This window comes from Gracilinanus agilis, chromosome X, assembly GCF_016433145.1.
Source record: "Gracilinanus agilis isolate LMUSP501 chromosome X, AgileGrace, whole genome shotgun sequence".
NCBI classification, from domain to species: Eukaryota; Metazoa; Chordata; class Mammalia; order Didelphimorphia; family Didelphidae; genus Gracilinanus; species Gracilinanus agilis.
This window is the reverse complement of record NC_058136.1, coordinates 8,665,098-8,686,043: the sequence shown is the minus strand read 5'-3', so window position 1 is coordinate 8,686,043 and position 20,946 is coordinate 8,665,098. Positions and strand designations below refer to the sequence as shown.

Below are 20,946 nucleotides of genomic sequence, written 5' to 3'. Positions count from 1 at the left end.
ATTCCTTCATTCCCCCTGCCTGCCTTCCCATTTCTCAGTCCCACGCCCTGCCCTGTCCTCCCAATCTTTTCCTATCTCCCCCACCCCTTCCCCATTTCCCTCCCTTTTGCTCCCTTCCCATTCCCCCTTCCAAGGCCGGATTCTTTTCAGCCTTTGGTCCCCGGGACTCCCTGGCGCTTTTTTCCTGCGCCCAAGTGATTTGCTTTCCCGCCTGACTTGCGGGCGGGTGCCCAGAGGCGGCTTCTCCCTAGTCCTCTCTTTCCTACTAGTATGTCTTCTCCATGCCAAGTTTCTCAATTCTTACGACTGATCTGGCACCCTGTAATGGGAGTGCTCCTATCTTAGGCCCCCCCCCCCCTTTTTTCGGCCTACAATTTGAAGTGTTCTAGGCCAACGTGTGTTTGTGTGGGGGGTGTGGCGGGGTGGCATTAACAAGTAACAATTTTAGAGACAACTGTCTCCTGGTTTCATAATCGCTTATCTTTGATAATATTTCCAGTTTTTCAGACCTGCTCCCCCTCCTATTTTGTTCATATTTTGACTGTCACTTGTAGCTGCTCAATCTCTTATGATGATGGCATATATTGATAGGTTTGTCAAGTGCCTTAAATTGATGAGATTGAACAATGCATTTCCTTTAATCATTAAATACCTCCAACGTTTTGGAACATGAACCCATGTTCTACATTGACATTCCATTTAAAAGTACAATTTTTTGGTTATTGAAAAGCTTACAGGTTAAAATTTGGGAAAGGTGTGAAGGGAGTGACACTGTACACTCTGCTCTGTTTTTAGAAAATATTGAGGGACTACTTAAAATAGTTGGAAAATATGGCCTATAGCTTGATACTAAATGACTTTTAAATATTTCATTTTTTTAATAGAACCTAGATGATGATCAAAGTAAATCCACTTTAGTGAGAGTGTTTCAGCGTTTAGTCCAATTCTGAGAGGTGTAGAAACAGTTTAATGCTAATGGCTCTTTGATTGTATTGTAAATAACTCAGATTTAACCTTCAAAGTATTTAGTTGAAACTTTAAGACAAGATGGCTATATTAAATAGTGCTAGAGGCTTAAAAAAAAAAAGCTTTGTTAGTCTTAAGATGTGAATTTTCTGAGCTTTGGTTCTTAGATATTCCTAATTCATAGTTCCCAAACTTATATTTACAGAGCCCAATGGAGATTTAACTTTTCCATAAAACCTTTGAGGACTGGACCACACTCCTAATGGCAAAGGAATTCAGAGAAAGGACTTTGTAATCATCAAATGGCTAATTCTCAGATCATTTTATGTGATTTAATTACCTGTTGACCAGTCCAGACTTCTCAACATGATGAGCTCTTGAGATGGTCAGGACTCCCTTTTTAGTGCCTCCCCTCCAAAGCCTACTGTACTGAACTATATGTATATTTAAAAGTAATATTTTGTGGATTGATTGTTGTATATTTTTACTAGAGAAAAGTTTCCATTTTTAGCTCTTAATAACATATGCTAAATCTTTGCACTAGGCATTTTGCACTGTGTTTAGGTTGTCAATCAACAGGCATTTATTACCCAGTTCCAGGCAAAAAGAAAGTTTGTCCTCTAGTACCTTAACATTCCAAAGGGGGGTAGGGAAGGGAGAGGGAGGAAAAGGGAAAGGGTAATGGAGTCAGGGCATAGTGATACTGTCAGAAAAATAAAGAATGGTTGCTTTGGGCTGACCATAAGTTCCAAAGTATTCGATAGTTTACAAAAATAAGTGTGTATACATATATACATACACACACATGCACAATTTGTAGTCAGAAGAAGGGCCTGTATAATATGTTAACTCTGTGCTTGGTGAGTATTGTCAATAATGTAAAATCATTTCATTTTTACAGGGACTAATATAAATTTTGTAGATCTTTTAGCTTTCCTGCTACTGTTTTTGGTACAGTTTTGTTGCTTAACAAAGTACTTAGGGTTAAGGACAGTGAAATTTAGAGCACTCTTTTGTGGTAATAAGTTTTCTGGAAGTTTAAAACAAAAAAATACAATTGTGTGATTACTTTTATGGTTTTCAATTATTTAATCCATCTTTATATTTCATTTAATCGTGTTTTTTAGAATGGAATACCTTTGCAATAATGGTTTTAGAAACTTAAAAATAATGACCAGCATTAATTATCAGTATACTGTTTGTACTCAAGAAATTTCTGGTAGACGTGATTTCATTTGCATTATATTCAAATCAGTGTAATAACTTATAGCTGGGTTTTATTATATAAACCAGTTGACTACAAAAGATGAATTATTAAAATGTAAATATTTCAAAAAGTAATCTTTCATTCCTAAATATTTTTTTGCACATAGCTTTTTTGGTCCATTTTGCTGTTAGATTTTTTACTTTTTATTTCCCTGAGCAAGATTAATGCTTTCTTAAATGTTTAAAATTTTTTTAATCGCAGATTAATGATTACATTTATAGTATGTGGATAGATTGGAAGTTAGTCCAATTGAATACTCCTTGAGAATGAAATAATGTGCAAAGATTATTATCATCATCACCGATATTTCCAATATTTAAAATTATATCTCAATATGTATTTTTCTCCTTGGTCAGACTAATTTACTTCAACAAACATTTATAAAGCACCCATTATATGCCAAGCACTAAGCTAGATGCTGGAGGAAAAGAAAAATGACATGGCTGTTGCCTTATAGGAGTCTAGGTTCTTCTACTGCACTAAGTAGATTAGTTTTTTTGTTTTTTTACATTTTCTCTCTCTTTAGAATGGAAGGTCCTTGAAGACTAGGACTATTACATTTTTGGCTTTGGATGCCCAGCACTAGCACAGTTTACTTTGTGTTTCTCTGAAGTTCTTTACTGACTTGAAAGTGTTAAGGATATCTTATTTCTTACACATTAAGTTTGAAGTTGTAGGAATTAAAATTTAGTCACATTTCACTCTAGGAACTTACTAGTAATAGTTTGTTTTTAAAAGCAACATAATTTGACTTGAGATTTTTTTTCATGTTTTCCAAATACATTGAGCTTTAATGGCTTATATTTTCGCATTACTTCAGAGGTTGGAAATCTCAAGTTTTTCAAAATTGATTGTTTTTGTAATGTTGTTATAGCATAAATTGTTCTAGTTTTGTTCCTTCCTCCTTCCCTTCCTTTTCTCCACCCTCTCTTATAACAGAAAAGAGTAGCAAAACCAACAACTTTTTCTGACAGTCTATACAACATTTCACACCTGTTTCTATCACCTTTCTTCCAATGGGAGAGAAATGTTTTCTCTATATATTGGAATTGAGACTCATTTCATATGGTTTCTAATGGCTTTTGGTGTTTTACTTTATTATAGTTATTCTGTGTGTTATTGGGGTTCTGCTTTCTTTGCTCTGAAATAGTTCAAATGATCCTATGAAAAGAACTAAAAAAACTTTGTGAGTCTTTCCCAAAAAGTATTTAAAAACGGTGTATTAATGAAGTACTTAATGTATTGCTAGCTATCCCCATTATTATCAATACTTTTCCTTCAGAACTCTAGAATTATTTTTGAAGCTCTCCTACTCAAGTATAGATTTTTTCATATTGCATAACACATGTGGGTTTTTAGCAGTTTGGTTGTGGAATTTTCTGGCTTATATCACTGTATCTTGATTTATCTAGCTTTAAAGTATCTGTTTTTGGGGGCAGCTGGGTGGCTTAGTGTGGATTAAGAGTCAGGCCTAGAGAGGGAGCCTAGGTTCAAATCTGACCTGACACTTCCCAGTTCCGTGACTGTGGGCAAATCACTTAACCCCCATTGTCTAGCCTTTAATACTCTTCTGCCTTGGAACCAATACATAGTATTTTCTAAGATGGAAAGTAAGGGTTAAAAAAAATGTGTCTGCTTTTATATAAGTACAGCATTTGGCTGATATGGCAGAAGAGCTTCCTTGTACCAGTAAATCTAATAGGATTCTCTTTCTAGTAGAAGGGGTTAAGCATTTTCTTATATGAGAGACCCCTTAAGGAAAAATTTTTCAGATCAGGATCTTTTATCTGCAAATGCTGTCTGTAGAAATCTTAATGTATTGCAAAACTCACCAATGTGTGTGAGTTTTTTGGTTTTGTTTTTTAGTATAGACACGTGTATATTTAGTGTAGACAGGTTTCATTGTTAGGGGAGGAAACTCCTTCTCCCAATGAACCTGCTCTTAGAGTTTGCTGGAGGTGGGATGGAGTTCTAGTTAGTGTTAGGTGTTTAGAAGTTAGGTGACTTATCCAGGGTCACATAGGCAGTGTCAGAAGACTATCTCTGAACTAAAAATGTTTTTAAAAAGAGTCATTCCAGAACTTTATATCTAAATGTGGATGCTGTCCTTTTCACAATAGTCACCTTGGGTGACAATACACTTATTTTAGTGATGCAGCCATTGCTCAGAAATATTTTGAAATGCTCTTTTGGAATTGTTTTTATTCAGATTGAGCTGGTTCCAAAAAGACAGTCACATTGCTTTGTGTTTTCTTCCTTGCTAGCACCTGCCCTTGAGAAGCTAAGGAATCAGAGGAGCTATTTAAAATCCTTTTTCTTATTGAGAGTTGGACCTTGGGCAAATCACTTAACCCTGTGTAGCTTTCAGTTTCCTTAACTGTAAATGAAGAGATTGGACTAAATCCTTCTCTCCTCCAAACTTTTACAAAATTATGAACTTAAAAACATCCCCTCAAAAAAGCATTTCCATATTCACAGCAGAACTTAAAAAAAGGATTACAGATGAAACTGTGAATCTCTTTTTCATATTGCTTACTTAAAATATATAAATTTCACGTTACTTTAAAACTATAATTCCTTCTGTTTTTCCTTCTCTTCTGCAGTGAAATGCATTTTTACAATGGCCTTTTTTTTTTTTAACCCTTCTGTCTTAGAATCCGTACTAACTAAAGGTTCCAAGGCAGTTGGGGTTAAATGACTTAAGTGTCACACAACTAGGAAGGTCAGATTTGATCCCAGGACCTCTGAGCCTGGCTCTCTATCCACTAAGCCACCTAACTGCCCCTACAATGGTATTCTTTTGGGGGAAGGAAGACCACTATATTTTTAACCTCACTTCTATCACTTTGTATCTCTACCATTAAAAAACAGAAAGAAATAAAAAAAATCATTTAGAAAGTATGTCTTATGACTATTGTGGACTAGTTGATCTTCAGGTTTTTTTTTGGGAATTCTAAATCATGATTGGCTGATAAATGAATCAGCTAAATAAATTATTATTATTGTTTATTGTTTATTATTTAGGCTAGACTTGACCCAAAATTTGTCTTTTGGGGTTGTTTTAAATCTGGAAATGATTTCCTGACCTTTAGTTTTGATCAGTGTTAAGAAATTGATAAGAAGAAGGTTCTTCTCTTTCCCCAAAAAAGTAAAAGAGAACTTTCAAAAAGTGTTAACACTTGAAAAAATGTTAAGTATTGACTGAGGAGTAAGATGGAAACTTTTTGAAGGAACCTTCAGGATCCTTTGACTCTGGCTTCCAGGTTACTTATTGACAAACATAATGCCTTTTCTCTCAGATTAGTGGATGAAAAAATATTTACTATGCCAAATGTACCAGTCACACAGCATCAATCAGTACAAAGTAATTGCTTTTGTTTTTACTTGACATTCTATGTTCATGATGCTTGGTAGAGCTAAATTTCCTCCTGATCTGAGAGCTTTTTATTTCCAAATATGTCTAGTGGAATAGTTGAACCTTAAGCAATATTTTTAGCAGAAGAAAAGTATAATTTGCATGCAGATGGACTTTTCTTCTGGAAGATAATTTAAAAATTATTTGTAGGGGGCAGCTGGGTAGCTCAGTGGAGTGAGAGTCAGGCCTAGAGACAGGAGGTCCTAGGTTCAAACCCAGCCTCAGCCACTTCCCAGCTGTGTGACCCTGGGCAAGTCACTTGACCCCCATTGCCCACCCTTACCACTCTTCCACCTATGAGACAATACACCGAAGTACAAGGGTTTAAAAAAAAACTTATATTAAAAAAATTATTTGTAAATTTATTATTTAAGCCATAATTAAACTAACAATAATTTTCATAATATCTGCTAATTTAACAGTTTTTTTTGGCCTTGCAAATGGTGGAATTTTGGCTACAGCAAGACTTTAAGGAAAGTAAATCTAGTTTATCTGAATCTACCTCTCCTAAACTAGATATATTTTTGATTATGGGAGGTTTCTGGTTCTTCTAATCATGAATAATTTAAAAATGACTTTAAAAACATAATAAAATTAGGCATACACATTTGCTTGTGTTAAGTAAACCTTTGGCTCTCTTGGGGAACAAGTGGTATTTTAGATAATGCTATTTGAAAAACCTACCTGTTAACTAGAATAGAGATTGGTAGCCAGCTATATGGCCTTGGGCTTTACATCTCTACCTCAGTTTTCTCATCTTTGAAATGAGACTAGCATTGTTAATGTAGTAATAGATGTGAAAGCATTTTGATGAGCTAAGTGCTTTTTAAATATAAGATCACTTGGTCATTCATATTAAAATTATCAAGAATAAGAAATTAGTCTGATTAAGATTATTTATATGAATGTCTCCTTTTAATCTTTCAGTTATATTGTGAAACTGATAGGGTTGAGATTACTCTTAACCTAGTTCTTTGTTAAAGAATGGAAATCATGTCCTCCTTTTTAAGAGATTATAGCCATGTTTTGCTTTCACTCTAGCAAAAAATCCATTTCAAGTTCTATGTATATATATGTGTGTGTATATATATGTGTGTGTGTGTGTATACACATTTTTTTTTAAACCCTTACCTTCCCTCTTGGAGTCAATACTATGTATTGGCTCCAAGGCAGAAGAGTGGTTAGGACTAGGCAATGGGGGTTAAGTGACTTGCCCAGGGTCACACAGCTGGGAAGTGTCTGAGGTCAGATTTGAACTTAGGACCTCCTGTCTCTAGGCCTGGCTCTCAATCCACTCCAGCTGCTGCCCCCTTCAAGTTATAGTTTAATGTGTTCTTACCTGTTTGATCTGACTGGTCAATTAGTATTTAATTTCACTTTAGTCTGAATAACCGGTAACAAATAATGTAGACTTTTATTTTCTTTTTGTTGGTTTGCAAAATAAAATTAATGTTTAGATGTTGGGCTAGGTTAACATTAAAAGTTAAAATGGTAGATGAAATAACAAATGTTTTTATTAATTAGTCTTAAAATTTTTCTATTTTTGTTACCCCAAATACATATATTTAAAAGTTTCCTTTTTCAGCATTCACTTTTGTAAGAATAAAGTGGAAAGTTTTACTGTTTTTATGTTGGAGAAGAGTACTTATTAATAATTTTTATTGTTGTAGTTTTATCTTTTACATCAGTGATTTTTTTTGGGAGGAACCCTCCCTCTATCCCCTCTAGATTGAATTTTCTTTTGTGACAAAGGGAATGACTTAAAGCAAAAAATTCTGGTACAGTGACATGACAAATTTAAATGTTTTAAGAATTTCATTTTGGTATATAAATGCTCCACTGAATTGAACATTTTAAAAATAAGTTAAATGATTTTGTCCATCTCTACTACCACTGGGTGCTTGTACAACCACTTGCACTCAGGTCTTCTTGACATTAAAGATGGCCATCTATCTACATTATTGCTCTGCTTTTAATACTGTTTTGAAAGCACAAATAGAAACCATTATCATCCTATATATGCAATTTAATTTTGAAATGTGGAATTAATATAATTTCTACATAATTCTGTAATTCCTGTTTATTAAAAAAGTGCATATGTAAGTGGAAAGCTAAAACAGTAATAACTATGCTTTTATATTTTGCTGTACTTGGAGAAAAGTATTTTTTTTTTCATCTTTTTCTTCCTATCTAAGAGGAAGAAGTAGCCCCTCCCTTTTAGGGCTCTGTTAACCCTTTCATTTATGTTTTTGTCACATTTTTTCTACTTTTTTCTAAGTTCTTACTTCATCAGTCATTGCCACTGCAACTTTAGTCTCTCCCTCTGCTTGCTTTCTTTCTACCTACAAAGATGACTAAATCACCTCATCTTGGAAAAACCTTTCTGGATCCTGTTAACCTTTCTTTGGAAAGAGAAAGTGGAGTGGTGTTAGGTTTAAGGGAATGGAGGCTTGAGGAAATATACCTAGGTAACTTATTCTTTGTCCTCTAAAATGACTTCAGGGCCAGCTCTTGCTTCCCTATCCTCCCCCCCCCAAAGAAAAAGAAACCCCACAAATTTATGCCTTCTATTGTTAGAAATTTTGTCTTGCTTCACAAGAGACATGTTTTTATTTCCCAAACTGAAATTATTGTGAGATTAAGGATTATAGTTTCCTCTTCCATAAAAATGAAAGAGTTGAACTAGATGATATCTTAAGATCCCTTTCTTTGCGTTTCAAGGTATAAAAGATACCAGATTCTCTGATGTTTTGGTAGGTGGTGAGGTTAGAAAACTGAAAGAATTGTAGATTCCTTATGGAGAGTTGAAGGGGTATGAAAGTTGAAAACTGGAATAAATGGGTTAAAAGATAAAATGAAACTTAAAAAATTTTTATCTGTGCTAGGACAAGTAGAAGCCATAGAAACGTAGTTCTACTACCTTTTGTGGTTTCATTTATATTTTAGAGGGAATAGTTATGGTAGCTCTGATATGAGAGGCTGAAAAGTGGGCATAGCTTCAGTAACAGTGGTGCTTGCCATGGTGGGGGCAACAGTTTTCATATAGGTCAAATTAGATATTCATTGAGGTCCCTTTCAAATTCTATGACCACTTGTTTCTTCAGAAAAGGTGTAATAGTAAATTAAAATAGTAAAGTCATTTCATGGGATGGGGAAAGTATTATTTTAAATGTCTCATAATACTGCTTTTTTGTTGTTGATACAAATCTTTGGCAGGGTTGGGTCTCTCCTGCAGGCCCATGTGGTCTTTAGGTTTATTTTGTGAATCCCAGAAACGTTAGTGTATGAAGCAGGGCACATATTATTTGTATGCCTCTTTGTGCATACAACATATAGTAACTATTGGCACCATTTTCAAGAACTTAGGATAACCCAAATTTCTTTTTGGATCAGACATGTGTTTTAACACAGATCCTATGTTGTATAATCACAGAATGTAAAGTAGATTGGAAGATGGGATTAGCCTTAAGAGAATCAAGTCTAATATACAGATCAGAATGAGCAGAAACCAATATTTTAGATTCATATAATCATAGATTTAGAGTTTTTTCTCCTCCAATCTATCTACCATTTCTGTGCTTATATGGATCCATGAAAATATCAGTATAAAGTGATAGTTGGTATAGGCAAAAAAAAAAAAAAAAAAAATAGGTTAAGTAAAATAATGTAGGAGTAATTTCTGTGGATGGTAATACAACTTTATATATAACTTTTAATTAAAAAGGATTGGTATATATTTAACTCAGATTAAAAATGGTAATTTTTTGCATTCTTTGGTTCTGCTTTTTTTTGTTCTTTTTTTTAATTTTTATTTTTTATTAAACCCTTGTACTTCGGTGTATTGTCTCATAGGTGGAAGAGTGGTAAGGGTGGGCAATGGGGGTCAAGTGACTTGCCCAGGGTCACACAGCTGGGAAGTGGCTGAGGCTGGGTTTGAACCTAGGACCTCCTGTCTCTAGGCCTGACTCTCACTCCACTGAGCTACCCAGCTGCCCCTTTTTTGTTCTTTATTGCTTAATACAAGCCTCCCCATATATAATTTTTTATTTTTTGAAGTCTTCATATTGAGTATTTAAATCTTTTCAATGACTAAGAAAAACAGGCATATATAATCAATATGTAATACATATAATCAGTAAATTAGCTTTTGTATATATGTGTATATATAACCATTATATGCTCTTGATTTATATATCTATATATAACACAAAGTGTAACTGAATTGCATTAGTCAAAATAGTAACTTCCTACATGATGAAACTCCTTTAGAATTCTAGGATTGAAAGTCATTTAGTTAGTATTTATGGGACTTTATATGTAGTTATCTTAGTTTTTGGATTTATCTATTTAAAAAAAGAAATGATAAACCTTGTTCACCAGTTAAATATTATATAACGAGCAGGGATTAATGTAATTGCAAATGCTAGGATTTACATATAGTTTTGCATCAGGTCCAAGTGTTAACTGTTATGTATGATATTACTTTAGGTGGAACACCTTGAAAGAAGCAGGTAGCATAAGATATTCAGGTGTACTTAACATGTCTAGTCAAATTGATACATATAGTATTTTTGTCTTATTTTAGTGTGCAGCTATGTCGAGCCCTCTGTGAAAATAAAAACCGTGAACATTTGATTTTCAGAGGTAAGTTTTTAAAAGTAGTTTGAATAAAAGTTTGATGAATATGATAGTTTCAATACTGTTTTGAAATGACTAAAGCAAAAGTGGAAATATGACTTAAAAATACAGGATGACAAATCCAGTTTCTCTTTTTACCCATCTTCCTGACTCTTAGCATTGGTAGTTTTGATGCTAAGAAAACAAACTTGTAAATGAGTAGGAATTAATTATAATTCTTTTGTTGAAGGTAACATCTATTTTAGATTTGTTATAGAGTAGGAGGTGCATGGTAGGTACATTATTACATACATTGGAGATATAATTTGGGTTGCATTTTAATCAAACCTATGGTATAGGAAAGCTTTTTAAATGAGATTGTATTTATCTAGGTTGTCATGTTTTTTTTTTTAACATTTATTAATATTCATTTTTAACATGGTTACATGATTCATGCTCCTCCTTTCCCCTTCAACCCCCCCCCCCGCGCCCCCCCTGCCCATGCGCATTTCCACTAGTTTTGTCATGTGTCCTTGATCAAGACCAATTTCCAAATTGTTGGTAGTTGCATTGGTGTGGTAGTTTCGAGTTCACATCCCCAATCATGTCCACCCCAACCCATGCGTTCAAGCAGTTGTTTTTCTTATATGTTTCCTCTCCTGCAGTCCTTCCTCTGAATGTGGGTAGCATCTTTACCATAAATCCCTCAGAATTGTCCTGGGTCATTGTATTGCTGCTGGTACAGAGGTCCATTACATTCGATTTTACCACAGAATGTCAGTCTCTGTGTATAGAGTTCTTCTGGCTCTGCTCCTTTCGCTCTGCATCAGTTCCCGGAGGTCTCTCCAGTTCGCCTGGAACTTCTCCAGTTTGTTATTCCTTTTGGTTGTCATGTTTTAATTCAGCTAGCAATGGCCATATCTTAAATGATCAGTGAGAATTAGGACAAATAAATTTGTGGAAAAAACAACTCTTTTATATTAAGACTGCCAGAAATTAAAGTTCAGGTTTTTTTTTTAAACCTTCACCTTCTGCCTCAGAGTCAATACTATATGTTGGTTCCAAGGCAGAAGAGTGGTAAGGGTAGGCAATGGGAGTCAAGTGACTTGCCCAAGGTCACACAGCTGGGAAGTGTCTGAGCCCAGATTTGAACCTAGGACCTCCTAGGTTCTCTAGGCCTGGCTCTCAATCCACTGAGCTACCCAGCTGCCCCCTGAAGTTCAGTTTTTTAAATTGCTAAGATATATATGTTCAGGTGATAATCTGGGGATTTGTTAAATCAGTTATGGAAAACTCTAAAAGCAAAGGGAATGTTTGGTGTACATTGCAGCTATGAATTAAAATAGTATTTAAATTACATTTATGTTAATTCGTTTTAAAAACTAATGCCTATTTCAGGGTTCTTTTTTTTTTTTTTGCCAAATACCATATTTACTATTAAATTATAAAAATGATGATTTGGAGTGAAGTACTTATTAATGCTATAGTTCTGTTTTTAGGGAGAGGGAAAGCTGCTAGATTTCTAGCATTCCTTATGTATAGTAAAACCTTGTACCTTACATTTTCTTGATTTTTAAAACTTATTTTAGATAAGTTCTATATATAAAAAAAGCTATGTAGTGAGCACTGAATTGTTTATAAATTTGATGGAACAAAATACACATTGATATACAAGTTGAAATATAGATGGGGTTTTCCCTTCTAGAAAATTTGAGGTTTAAAATCAAAAGTATTCCTTATCACTGAAGTAATGTCATTTCTTGCTATTCTTGAGACACTTTCAAGAATTATTATTTTTTAGCTATTTCCTTGTAAATACCTCTAATAAAATTGTGATAAGTAGTAGAGTCATCCTTGACTTTACCTCATTTTGTCTATTCTGCACATTTCTCTCATCCATCCCCTTCTCTAAACTCATACTCCATTTTATTGTTTCATAACTTTTCACCTGAACTATTTTTGTAACCAATAAATTGATTCCTTTTATTTAACACTAGAATTCTTTTCATTCCAGTATGCACAGAGAGAACCTTCTGAGACTTTGTTAGGTTTATGATCCTAAATATTTGTTTTTCCTCTTTTTGGGGGGCAGGGATGTTTCATTGATGGTGGTATCTTTGCATCTTTTAAGGAATTCGTGGAATAAAACTAGTGGAGGTTGCTCCTTATCCATAGCTAGTTTTGTTGAGGCAAGTTTTTTTTTGCCATTCTATATTACTAATTCCATATGTGGGTTGGGAAAAAGAATGTGATTCTCCCCCCCCCCCCCCTCCAAATCCCCTTAACTCTAGTATGCTGCTTTCCCTTGTGGCTAGGAGCTAATATGTGAAAACAATTTTATGAATGTTTTTAAACTGCCCACCCCCCGAAAGAGACTTGAACTATATACTCTATATACTTTGTTATGTAATGGGGTCTTTGGGATTCTATTTTCCAATAGGTTAGAGAGCCAGTGAAAGTGAAGCTTGTGGTGTAAAGGGCCAAAGTATAGATGGATGTTTTAGAGGAAGGGAGTTCCCTTACCCTTCTTTCCTTACTATGTTTTTTTCTCCAAGGGCTGTGTGGCAGTGGTTGCTTTGGTGGGGTGCTGTGGATGACCTAGTGGTAGTTAGTATAGAATTTCCTTAACACATCTATTTTAAACTCTACCCTTCCTATTTGTGTTTTATAATAGTTTGGGCAGCAGTTAGAGAAACAGAAATGATAAAGGTTTTAGAGAAAGAAGTTCACCGTATTAAATAGAAGAAAGCCAGCGTTTTGTGTTTCCTCTCACTTCTGACTTAAGATGTTAATCAATTGGTACTAACTAAATTTTAAAAACTATTTTTAAGTTAACTAATTTAAGTTATTAATAAAAAGAAGTTAGTGTTTCAGTATTGCTGTTTTTATAGTAACTAAAGGAATCTGAAAGTTATGTAAATGTTCTCAATGAAGCATGCATTGTGTTGTAGTAATTGTGCCATTACAATGTATGCTTTGTTCAACAGATCTCCAGCAAGTTATCTATGAGCTATCATATCATGTCATAAGGGGAACTCTAAAGCCTGAACAAGCATCAAATGCTCTCAGTGACATTATTGTAAGTATATATATATATATATACACTTAATGTTACATTTATCTTATTTCTGAAGGAAAAAGGGAAGTTTTGATATATGGTGTCTTTTGAAATAGAGGTTCTTCAGATTTATTAAATCTTACCTCACTTGTGATTGTTATTTTTAAGATGTTAATAATGCCAAATAATTTTGATTACATAAAATTAAAATGTTCTCCCATCGTGAGCAAAGCTGAACATATTTGGGGCGGATGTAAAAGGAAAGTAGTATGTTTCACTGAGTTAAGGTGAAGTTTACTGAAGGTGAAAATATCACCAGTACCCTGGTTAAAATCTAACCAGTTAAAAAAAATTCCTTATCTAAAGCTAAGCATTTTCTGTTATGCTAGTACATGACTAAAACCAAGAAACTTATTTTAGACTCTTCTTTTAAAATGATGCAGGGCTTTGTTTTTGAATTATTTTTGCCTGTTAGTGTCCACCAGTACTATAGTATAGTATTATAGTATTATTTATAACCTTGAAGAAACCAGTTGTTAAAACTTATTCCCCTCTGTTAAAGGAATTGATGCACTCTGTTTTCATTTTCTTTATTAGAATTTAGTTTTGTTTCATAACTTTTCACCTGCTCTTAGGGAGTAAAGTGAGTCAGACTAATCCCTAGAACAGGTGAAGACCACCTTTCATGATGCTTCTTGGGATTCAGGGGCTCTTTGTCTCTGTGTTAATTCTTCCTAATGCTGCTTCAAGCCAGTTCTTTTCTAAGTTCTGTTTTGGTTGGCAGGAATAGGCAAGTTTTGTGCTGCCCAGGGAATAATCTTCAGGTGCTCCTCAGTGCCTTGTCTTGATTTTGGGGTTGGAATAAAGTATCTTGGGGATTTGGGGCAGCCTGTAGTTCTTTGAATATTCTCACACAATATGGGCCTGGTACTGTTGTCCCAGTCTGTAACTATTCATTCTTCTGGGCACCATCTACATCTAATGTGTAATATTTTAAAACGACTTATTTTATGGTGTTCAGCTAAAGCAATATGATTAAAATTAGAGCCTAGGACTCTTGAAAATTAGCATCACAGAGTAGATGACAATTTTTCTCCCCATTCTGAAAACTGGATTGCATTGTTTGTTTTTTTCCCTTGGGTTGGGGAGGGGTGGTGTTTACAGGAGTAGATTTGAATATATATGTAATTTATTTAACATACCCTCCAATTAAACTATTTTGATGTATAAAGAAGAGTATGGACTTTTTTGGGCTATGTCCACTTGAGTTCTCTTCTAGATGCTGGACATGTTTGCTTGCTTGTTGTGCTTGTGCCTTTCTTCATGTTATATATGAACAAAGCAACATGGCCTGTCTTATATTTTAATTATGTAAATACATTTTATTTAGTTTGTCCTAGAAGCTTTTTTTTAAGGTTCATGTTAATTTCGATTGGGACTTTGCAAATAGTTCTTTTACAGTAGCTATAGTGCTGGTCAAATACTAATTGCTGTTGTACTATGATGGTTACTGATGGATAAGAGGATAAAATAGAGGTGGAAAAATGAGATTGTCTGGAGGAAAATAGTATAATTTCCCTAAAGTATGTTACTAGAAATGCAAAAAAGTCAAGTACAGGATTTCTTTAAAAACATAAAAATGGTTAGTGATGAAATAAGATAAAGATGGTGAGATCTGGTGTATGTATACACACAAATATAAAAAATATGTATTTTGAAAGAGTAAAGGTCATAGGACAATTGTATATTAGGGATTTTGTTGTATTGTCTTATATTCCCACCCTGATGACATGTGAGAGTGATTAATTTTTACATAGGTTAATGTTATATAGTTTAAATATGAGTATAGCATAAACCTAAATGAGAAATATTTCATCAATAGTTTATTACTGTTTTGTTTTAGATAGATGTGGGGTGCCTTTAATATGAGTGGTTTTTAACTTAGAATGTTTTTTGAAAGAGTTATACTTTTGTCCTGTTACACATTCTGTCAAATTATTTCATGATTTCCATGCTTCTCATCTATGATTTCTGACGTTTTTTAATTTTCTGGATATAGAAAATTCAATTGATGGATTTAAGTACACATCAATATAGTGGTTCCTAGACCTTTAAACAGTAATATAAAAAAATCACTTAAGGGTGGTGTTCTAATGCCATAATAATTATATCTTCAAAATTTAGGACTATCGTGAGGATATGCCCTCCATCCTAGCTGATGTATTCTGCATCTTAGGTAGGTATCAGTTCTTCACTTCAACTATGAAAAGAGCCATTTGGTAACTCAAAATCTATCCTCCCCCCCCCCCCCAAAAAAAAAAAAAAAAGATTCTACAGGTAACTCATCTCTTTGGACTGGACATATGTAGTTAACTGCTTTTTCTTCCTGGAAATTTTGGAGTTTTATGAGTGAAGTACAGTGGTAATTCAGGCATTTTGGGTTGACTCTTTTTTTTTGATAGGTTAGGCATTCCAAGCAATTTAAAATTGATTTCAGGTTATTTGATGGGAGTGGTACCTTAATAATTTACTATAGTTCAGATAAAATAACCACCCTATTTTGTTGTCAATTTAATAGGCGGGCTATTTGATTTTATGATAAGGTCTAAAATTCTTAATTTCTGTTAACATGCTTCATCCTCTTTAATGATTTTTTTTTCTCTTTCTTAAAAAATAATAGGTCATTTGTAAAGACTGCTTTAATTTTGAAGTTGAGAAACTTTTTAAGCACGTAATTAAAAACCAGTTTTAGAAATAGCCGCTTCTCTCTTTATCCAAGATGAACTTATGCCAGATAAGTGAAAAAAAATTAAAGAGAACCGATTTTGTTTTAGTGACCATGTATTAAAGTAGATAAGGAAATCTAACCTGTTTCTTATCCTTATTTTAAGTGGGCTCATAAGTTTATTTATACTCAAACATCTCACATCTGGACTAAACTCTTGTGTACATAATTACTTATGAATAGTTATTAAGTTAGATTGCATTTTGCTTGTTTTTATTTTATAAAAAAAAATATTGCACCACTTTTAAACACTTATTGATAAATAAAAGTCTTCATGTATATATGCCACATTTCAGTTACTACTTTTGCTCTGATAAATTTGTTGATTTTCATGTCTCATTGAAAGTACATTTTGACCTAAATAATTGCATACCCCTTTGAAAATATCTCTTTCAAGCTGGCAAAAATAATGACACAGAATTGTAAACAAGCAGGTCAGAATGGTTCAGTGTTGTGAGTGAGGTTTTCTGGAACAAGGAATTGACTCCGAAAGTGAATTTTTCCAGTAAATTCAGGCTGTTTATCTTGATTCTGTTGGGTAGCTTATTGTGACTTCTTTTTTATTTATTTAAATTATTTTAAGAGCAGTATAACATAAAGCAAGTGAAATTTAAAAATGTATACTAGTCATTATTTATCGTGGAATTTAGGAATTGAAGATCTTTTAAAGAAAAACTTGTTCACTCGTAATTAAAGTGTTCAAACTATGGTATTTTAGAATTCTGATGATTTATTTTCTTAGAAATCAACAGGAAGAAAAGAAAGTTTTATATTTAAATAATTCAATAAAATGCTTTTATTTTCATGATGTACCTGTAAAATAATTATTTTTCAGTAGATAAATTTTTATGAATTCATATTTGGTGCTCTTTTGGGGGAAATTACCATATTCATAGCCTGCATATTTCAGCTTTTCTGGAAGATGGATGATAGCCATAATAAAAATATTTCTTTTCCTGGGTTTTCCCAGATAAAGATGGCTAAAGAAATCCACATGCTTACCTTGTTCCTGGGGTTTAAGGAGATAGGTGCTAGACTTTACTGAGATGCATGGCTATATTATTGTGGTAGAAAGGCTTCTGAGCTCAAGAGATTGTCCCTTTAAACATAGAAGCTTTAAGAATAAAAACAGGGAGACCAGCAAGAAGGACTTCTTTGATAGACCTAAAGACAGATAGACAGACTTTGCACCAGCTATGCAAAAGGAGGATTAACTAAATGGTAAAGTGACAAAGTTCATCAAAGTTTCTGATAAGGCCAAGGAGATCCTACGTTGAAAAATTGAGGAATAGCAGGTGTCTGTAAGGAGAATGATTTTGATGAGAAACCAAAGAAGCTGGATGTAGGTCCCCAAAAGGAAAAGTTGTGATTCCCTAAGGATTTAGGGGAATGAAAGAGTTCTGCTTTAAGGGATGGGTGAACTGGAGGTACCAGAATGTTGAAGACTAATGAGAAGACTGACAGTGAAGGTCAAGAGAAGAGCCAACTGACTGGAAAGGGGATAGTAATTGTTTGAAGTATCAGGAAGGAGATAGGTTGATGCTCTGAAACCTCTGTGAAGAGAGTTTCTGTAACTTAAATGTTGGTACTCTGAGATTCCATTACACTTCAGTTAAAGATTAGTCATGAATATTAGTGTGTATTTGTGAAAATTGGCAACTTGATACCAAAAGTTGGAACTATTTCATTGTGTGTCCTAGCTGTCTTATTTTAAAAAGCAAGGGCTACCCCTCCCCCAAATATATTTAAGTGCTTGAAGAAATTCGTGGAACTCTTATCTTTTGACATTAGAAAAAATTTTTATGACTGAACAATGTTATAGAAAATATGCTAGCTATTGAACATTTAGTATGACATTAAAATTTGAAAATACCATGTAATTTTTGAAACATTGGGATGTTAAAATCATTTTAACTTCTTGAAGGTTATTCTGGCAAGTCTTAACATGATAGTCCAGCTTTCACTCTACTTAAAGCAATGGACTGTCTACTTTTTGAAGATCAGCCAAACTAAGAATGGAGAGTTTCATTATTTTGATAGCAGTTTGGCTACTTGTAGATTAATTCCTTGGCTATGGTAATTCATTAGTCAAAATATTCTAAAATGGCCTTCAGTCACATGGCCTTTTTTCACTTATGTGCTCATGGTGGCAAAATGGTAGAAAAGGAGACTGAGATATTAAGGATCATCCTATTTTTAGATAGTCTACAAAACTTTAGTGGTTAGTATTCTAAATCTGACATCCTTTGTGTAGTGATTAAATGGTCTGAGTCATATCAATCTTGACTAAGGGAATCTTAACCTTTTTTGAGTCATGGACCTTTTAGCGTTGTAGTGAAATCTCTGGACCCCTTCTCAGAATTAAGTTTTTATTTTTAAATGGATAAAAGTAAAATACATAGGATCATAAAGGAAACCAATTATATTACAATTAAGTCATCAAATAAAAATTTAAAATAAGTAATAGAAAGAAGGAAGTCAGTGACTCTCAGATACTAATTTGTGGGGTTGGTTTTTACAGTGTACTCAAAGGCAACAAGAAACATCTCATGGGACATTATTATGTTGTATTGGAGATATTGCAATAAATATTAGCAAAAGGAGAATACTATGAAAATAATGACAGTTTATATATCAACCTCTTTAGAGGATGAAAAAGTAGATAAATTCTAAAAAGAATTTTATAACACTTTCTAGATTAAGAAAAACATATACTTTGATACTTGGTGATTTCAGTTCAAAGATGGGAATGAGTGAGGATGGTGATAAGTATATTAGAAAATATGAACTAGGAATAAGGAATGAAAGAGGCCAAAGTACATTATGTCCTTTCTTCATGAATGCTTTTTATTTTTATTTTTTAATTTTTAAATTAAAAAAAAAAATTAAACCCTTACCTTCTGTCTTAGGATCAATACTATATATTGGTTCCAAGGTAGAAGAGTGGTAAGAGCTAGGCAATGGGGGTTAAATGACTTGCCCAGGGTCACACAGTTAGGAAGTGTCTGAGGACAGATTTGAACCTAGGATCTCCCATCTCTAGGCCTGGCTCTCAATCCACTGAGCCATCCAGCTGCCCCCTCACGAATGCTTTTTAAAAGAAAAGAACCAGTAAATGATAGACATGGTTAACACTCAGAAGTATCACAAAAATTTAGTTGTTTTATATTTAAAAAGAAAATTATAGAACTTAAGACTTTACCAGTCACCTAGTAGAGCCCATATGTGATAAGGGCTCTCCACTAAAACACTTTATATAGGTGATCATCCAGCTTTTTGAAGATAGGAAGCAACTTGTAACTGATCAGCCACTCCTGAATCAGTTGTCTATAGTTAGGTCTATGTCTTGTTAGAGCAGAAGTCAAAAAAATTTGAAGAAAGAATAGTGAGAAACTAGTCAATCCTCACATTTCCAAACAAGTTATTGATAATGAGAAATGGATATTGGATTGAAGAAAGGACGTTGACATTGCTTATAATAATTTCTTAGAAAAGTTTAACTGTTTATAAAACATAATAAAGAGACCACAAGTGTAAGTCCACAAACACTTGACTTGCCAAACAGACAGCAGCCAGATACAACACTAGTTTAAAATATAAACTCGTTTTAAAAATCTTATGGAAGGGGCAGCTGGGTAGCTCAGTGGAGTGAGAGTCAGGCCTAGAGACAGGAGGTCCTAGGTTCAAACCCAGCCTCAGCCACTTCCCAGCTGTGTGACTCTGGGCAAGTCACTTGACCCCCATTGCCCACCCTTACCACTCTTCCACCTATGAGACAATACACTGAAATTAAGGGTTTTTAAAAAAAAAATCTTATGGAGAATGATAATGAACAGTATTACCTTATAAAGCAGAGAAAAGCAGTAGGGAGTGAAACTGCTTTAAAGAAAGCCTTAAGGAGAGAGATGAAATTTAAGAATGAAAATGGAAGAACAACAAACAGAATAAATAAGGAAGAGGTACCAAAGGCTTTTTATTACAGATTTTCTTAGTTCAAGCACCATGCAACTACTAAACTTGGTATTTTAATATCATAGTTCCAGTTGTGCTTACAGAGGTTCTAAAGAGACCCCAAATTGAAAAATTAGATGGATTGGACCAGGTATACATTGAGGAGCTGGGAGGGTAGAGTGTGGCAACACACTTATGAATGAGAGCATTGAGTCAATTTATAAATTATCTGAAGGAGGTGGGAAGATACCAAAGGCATAGAAAATTAATCTTGTCCCTTATTAATAGCAAAATTAAAAGGCAGTTGAGAGCATTGACTATTGCAGTAGTTTGTGCCTATTTTCCTATCTGTACACACAAAATTTTATTAGAATAATCAACCCATGCAGAGAAGCATCTTTGATGAGAATATTAGGAAATAGGCAGATATTTCAGGACAAACCTTATCTTTACCATCACACAATTGAGAAAGATGTAAAAGATTACAAATATCATTTGTTAGAGCAAAATGCTACCAATAAGGTATTTCTTATTTATTTGCCATAATTATTCTGGGCTCTGAAAGATATTTAAGAGAACTTTGATCCGTGACTTCTTGATCACATATAAGATGAAGTTCAAAATGAGACAATTGTGTTTTCCACTGTGATAGAGAAGATCCAGCACATAATTCAAGTTGATGGATTGCCTAAAAATGAAGTTAACCAAATGTTTTTTATTCACCAAGGATATTGCGCTACTTGCATCAAGTTCTTGAATATTAGAGGCTTTCCTGGACTATGTCCAAGACTAATAAATGAGTTTGGACTAACTAGGAAAAGCCAAGTGGATGAAGAATGTCTCTTGCCCAGATTATGGTAACTGAGTTGAATGAGCAATCCCTAGAA

General features: G+C 33.9%; 1 protein-coding gene across 1 annotated transcript in view; it reads left to right on the top strand.

Moving 5' to 3' along the window:
- THOC2 (THO complex 2) overlaps window positions 1-20,946 on the top strand; it is a 192,205-nt gene that overhangs the window by 95,626 nt on the left and 75,633 nt on the right. The window contains exons 2-4 of the mRNA XM_044682671.1: window positions 10,234-10,292; window positions 13,253-13,344; window positions 15,508-15,559. Coding sequence (XP_044538606.1) covers window positions 10,234-10,292; window positions 13,253-13,344; window positions 15,508-15,559 — 203 coding nt within the window. The remainder of the gene's footprint in view (window positions 1-10,233; window positions 10,293-13,252; window positions 13,345-15,507; window positions 15,560-20,946) is intronic.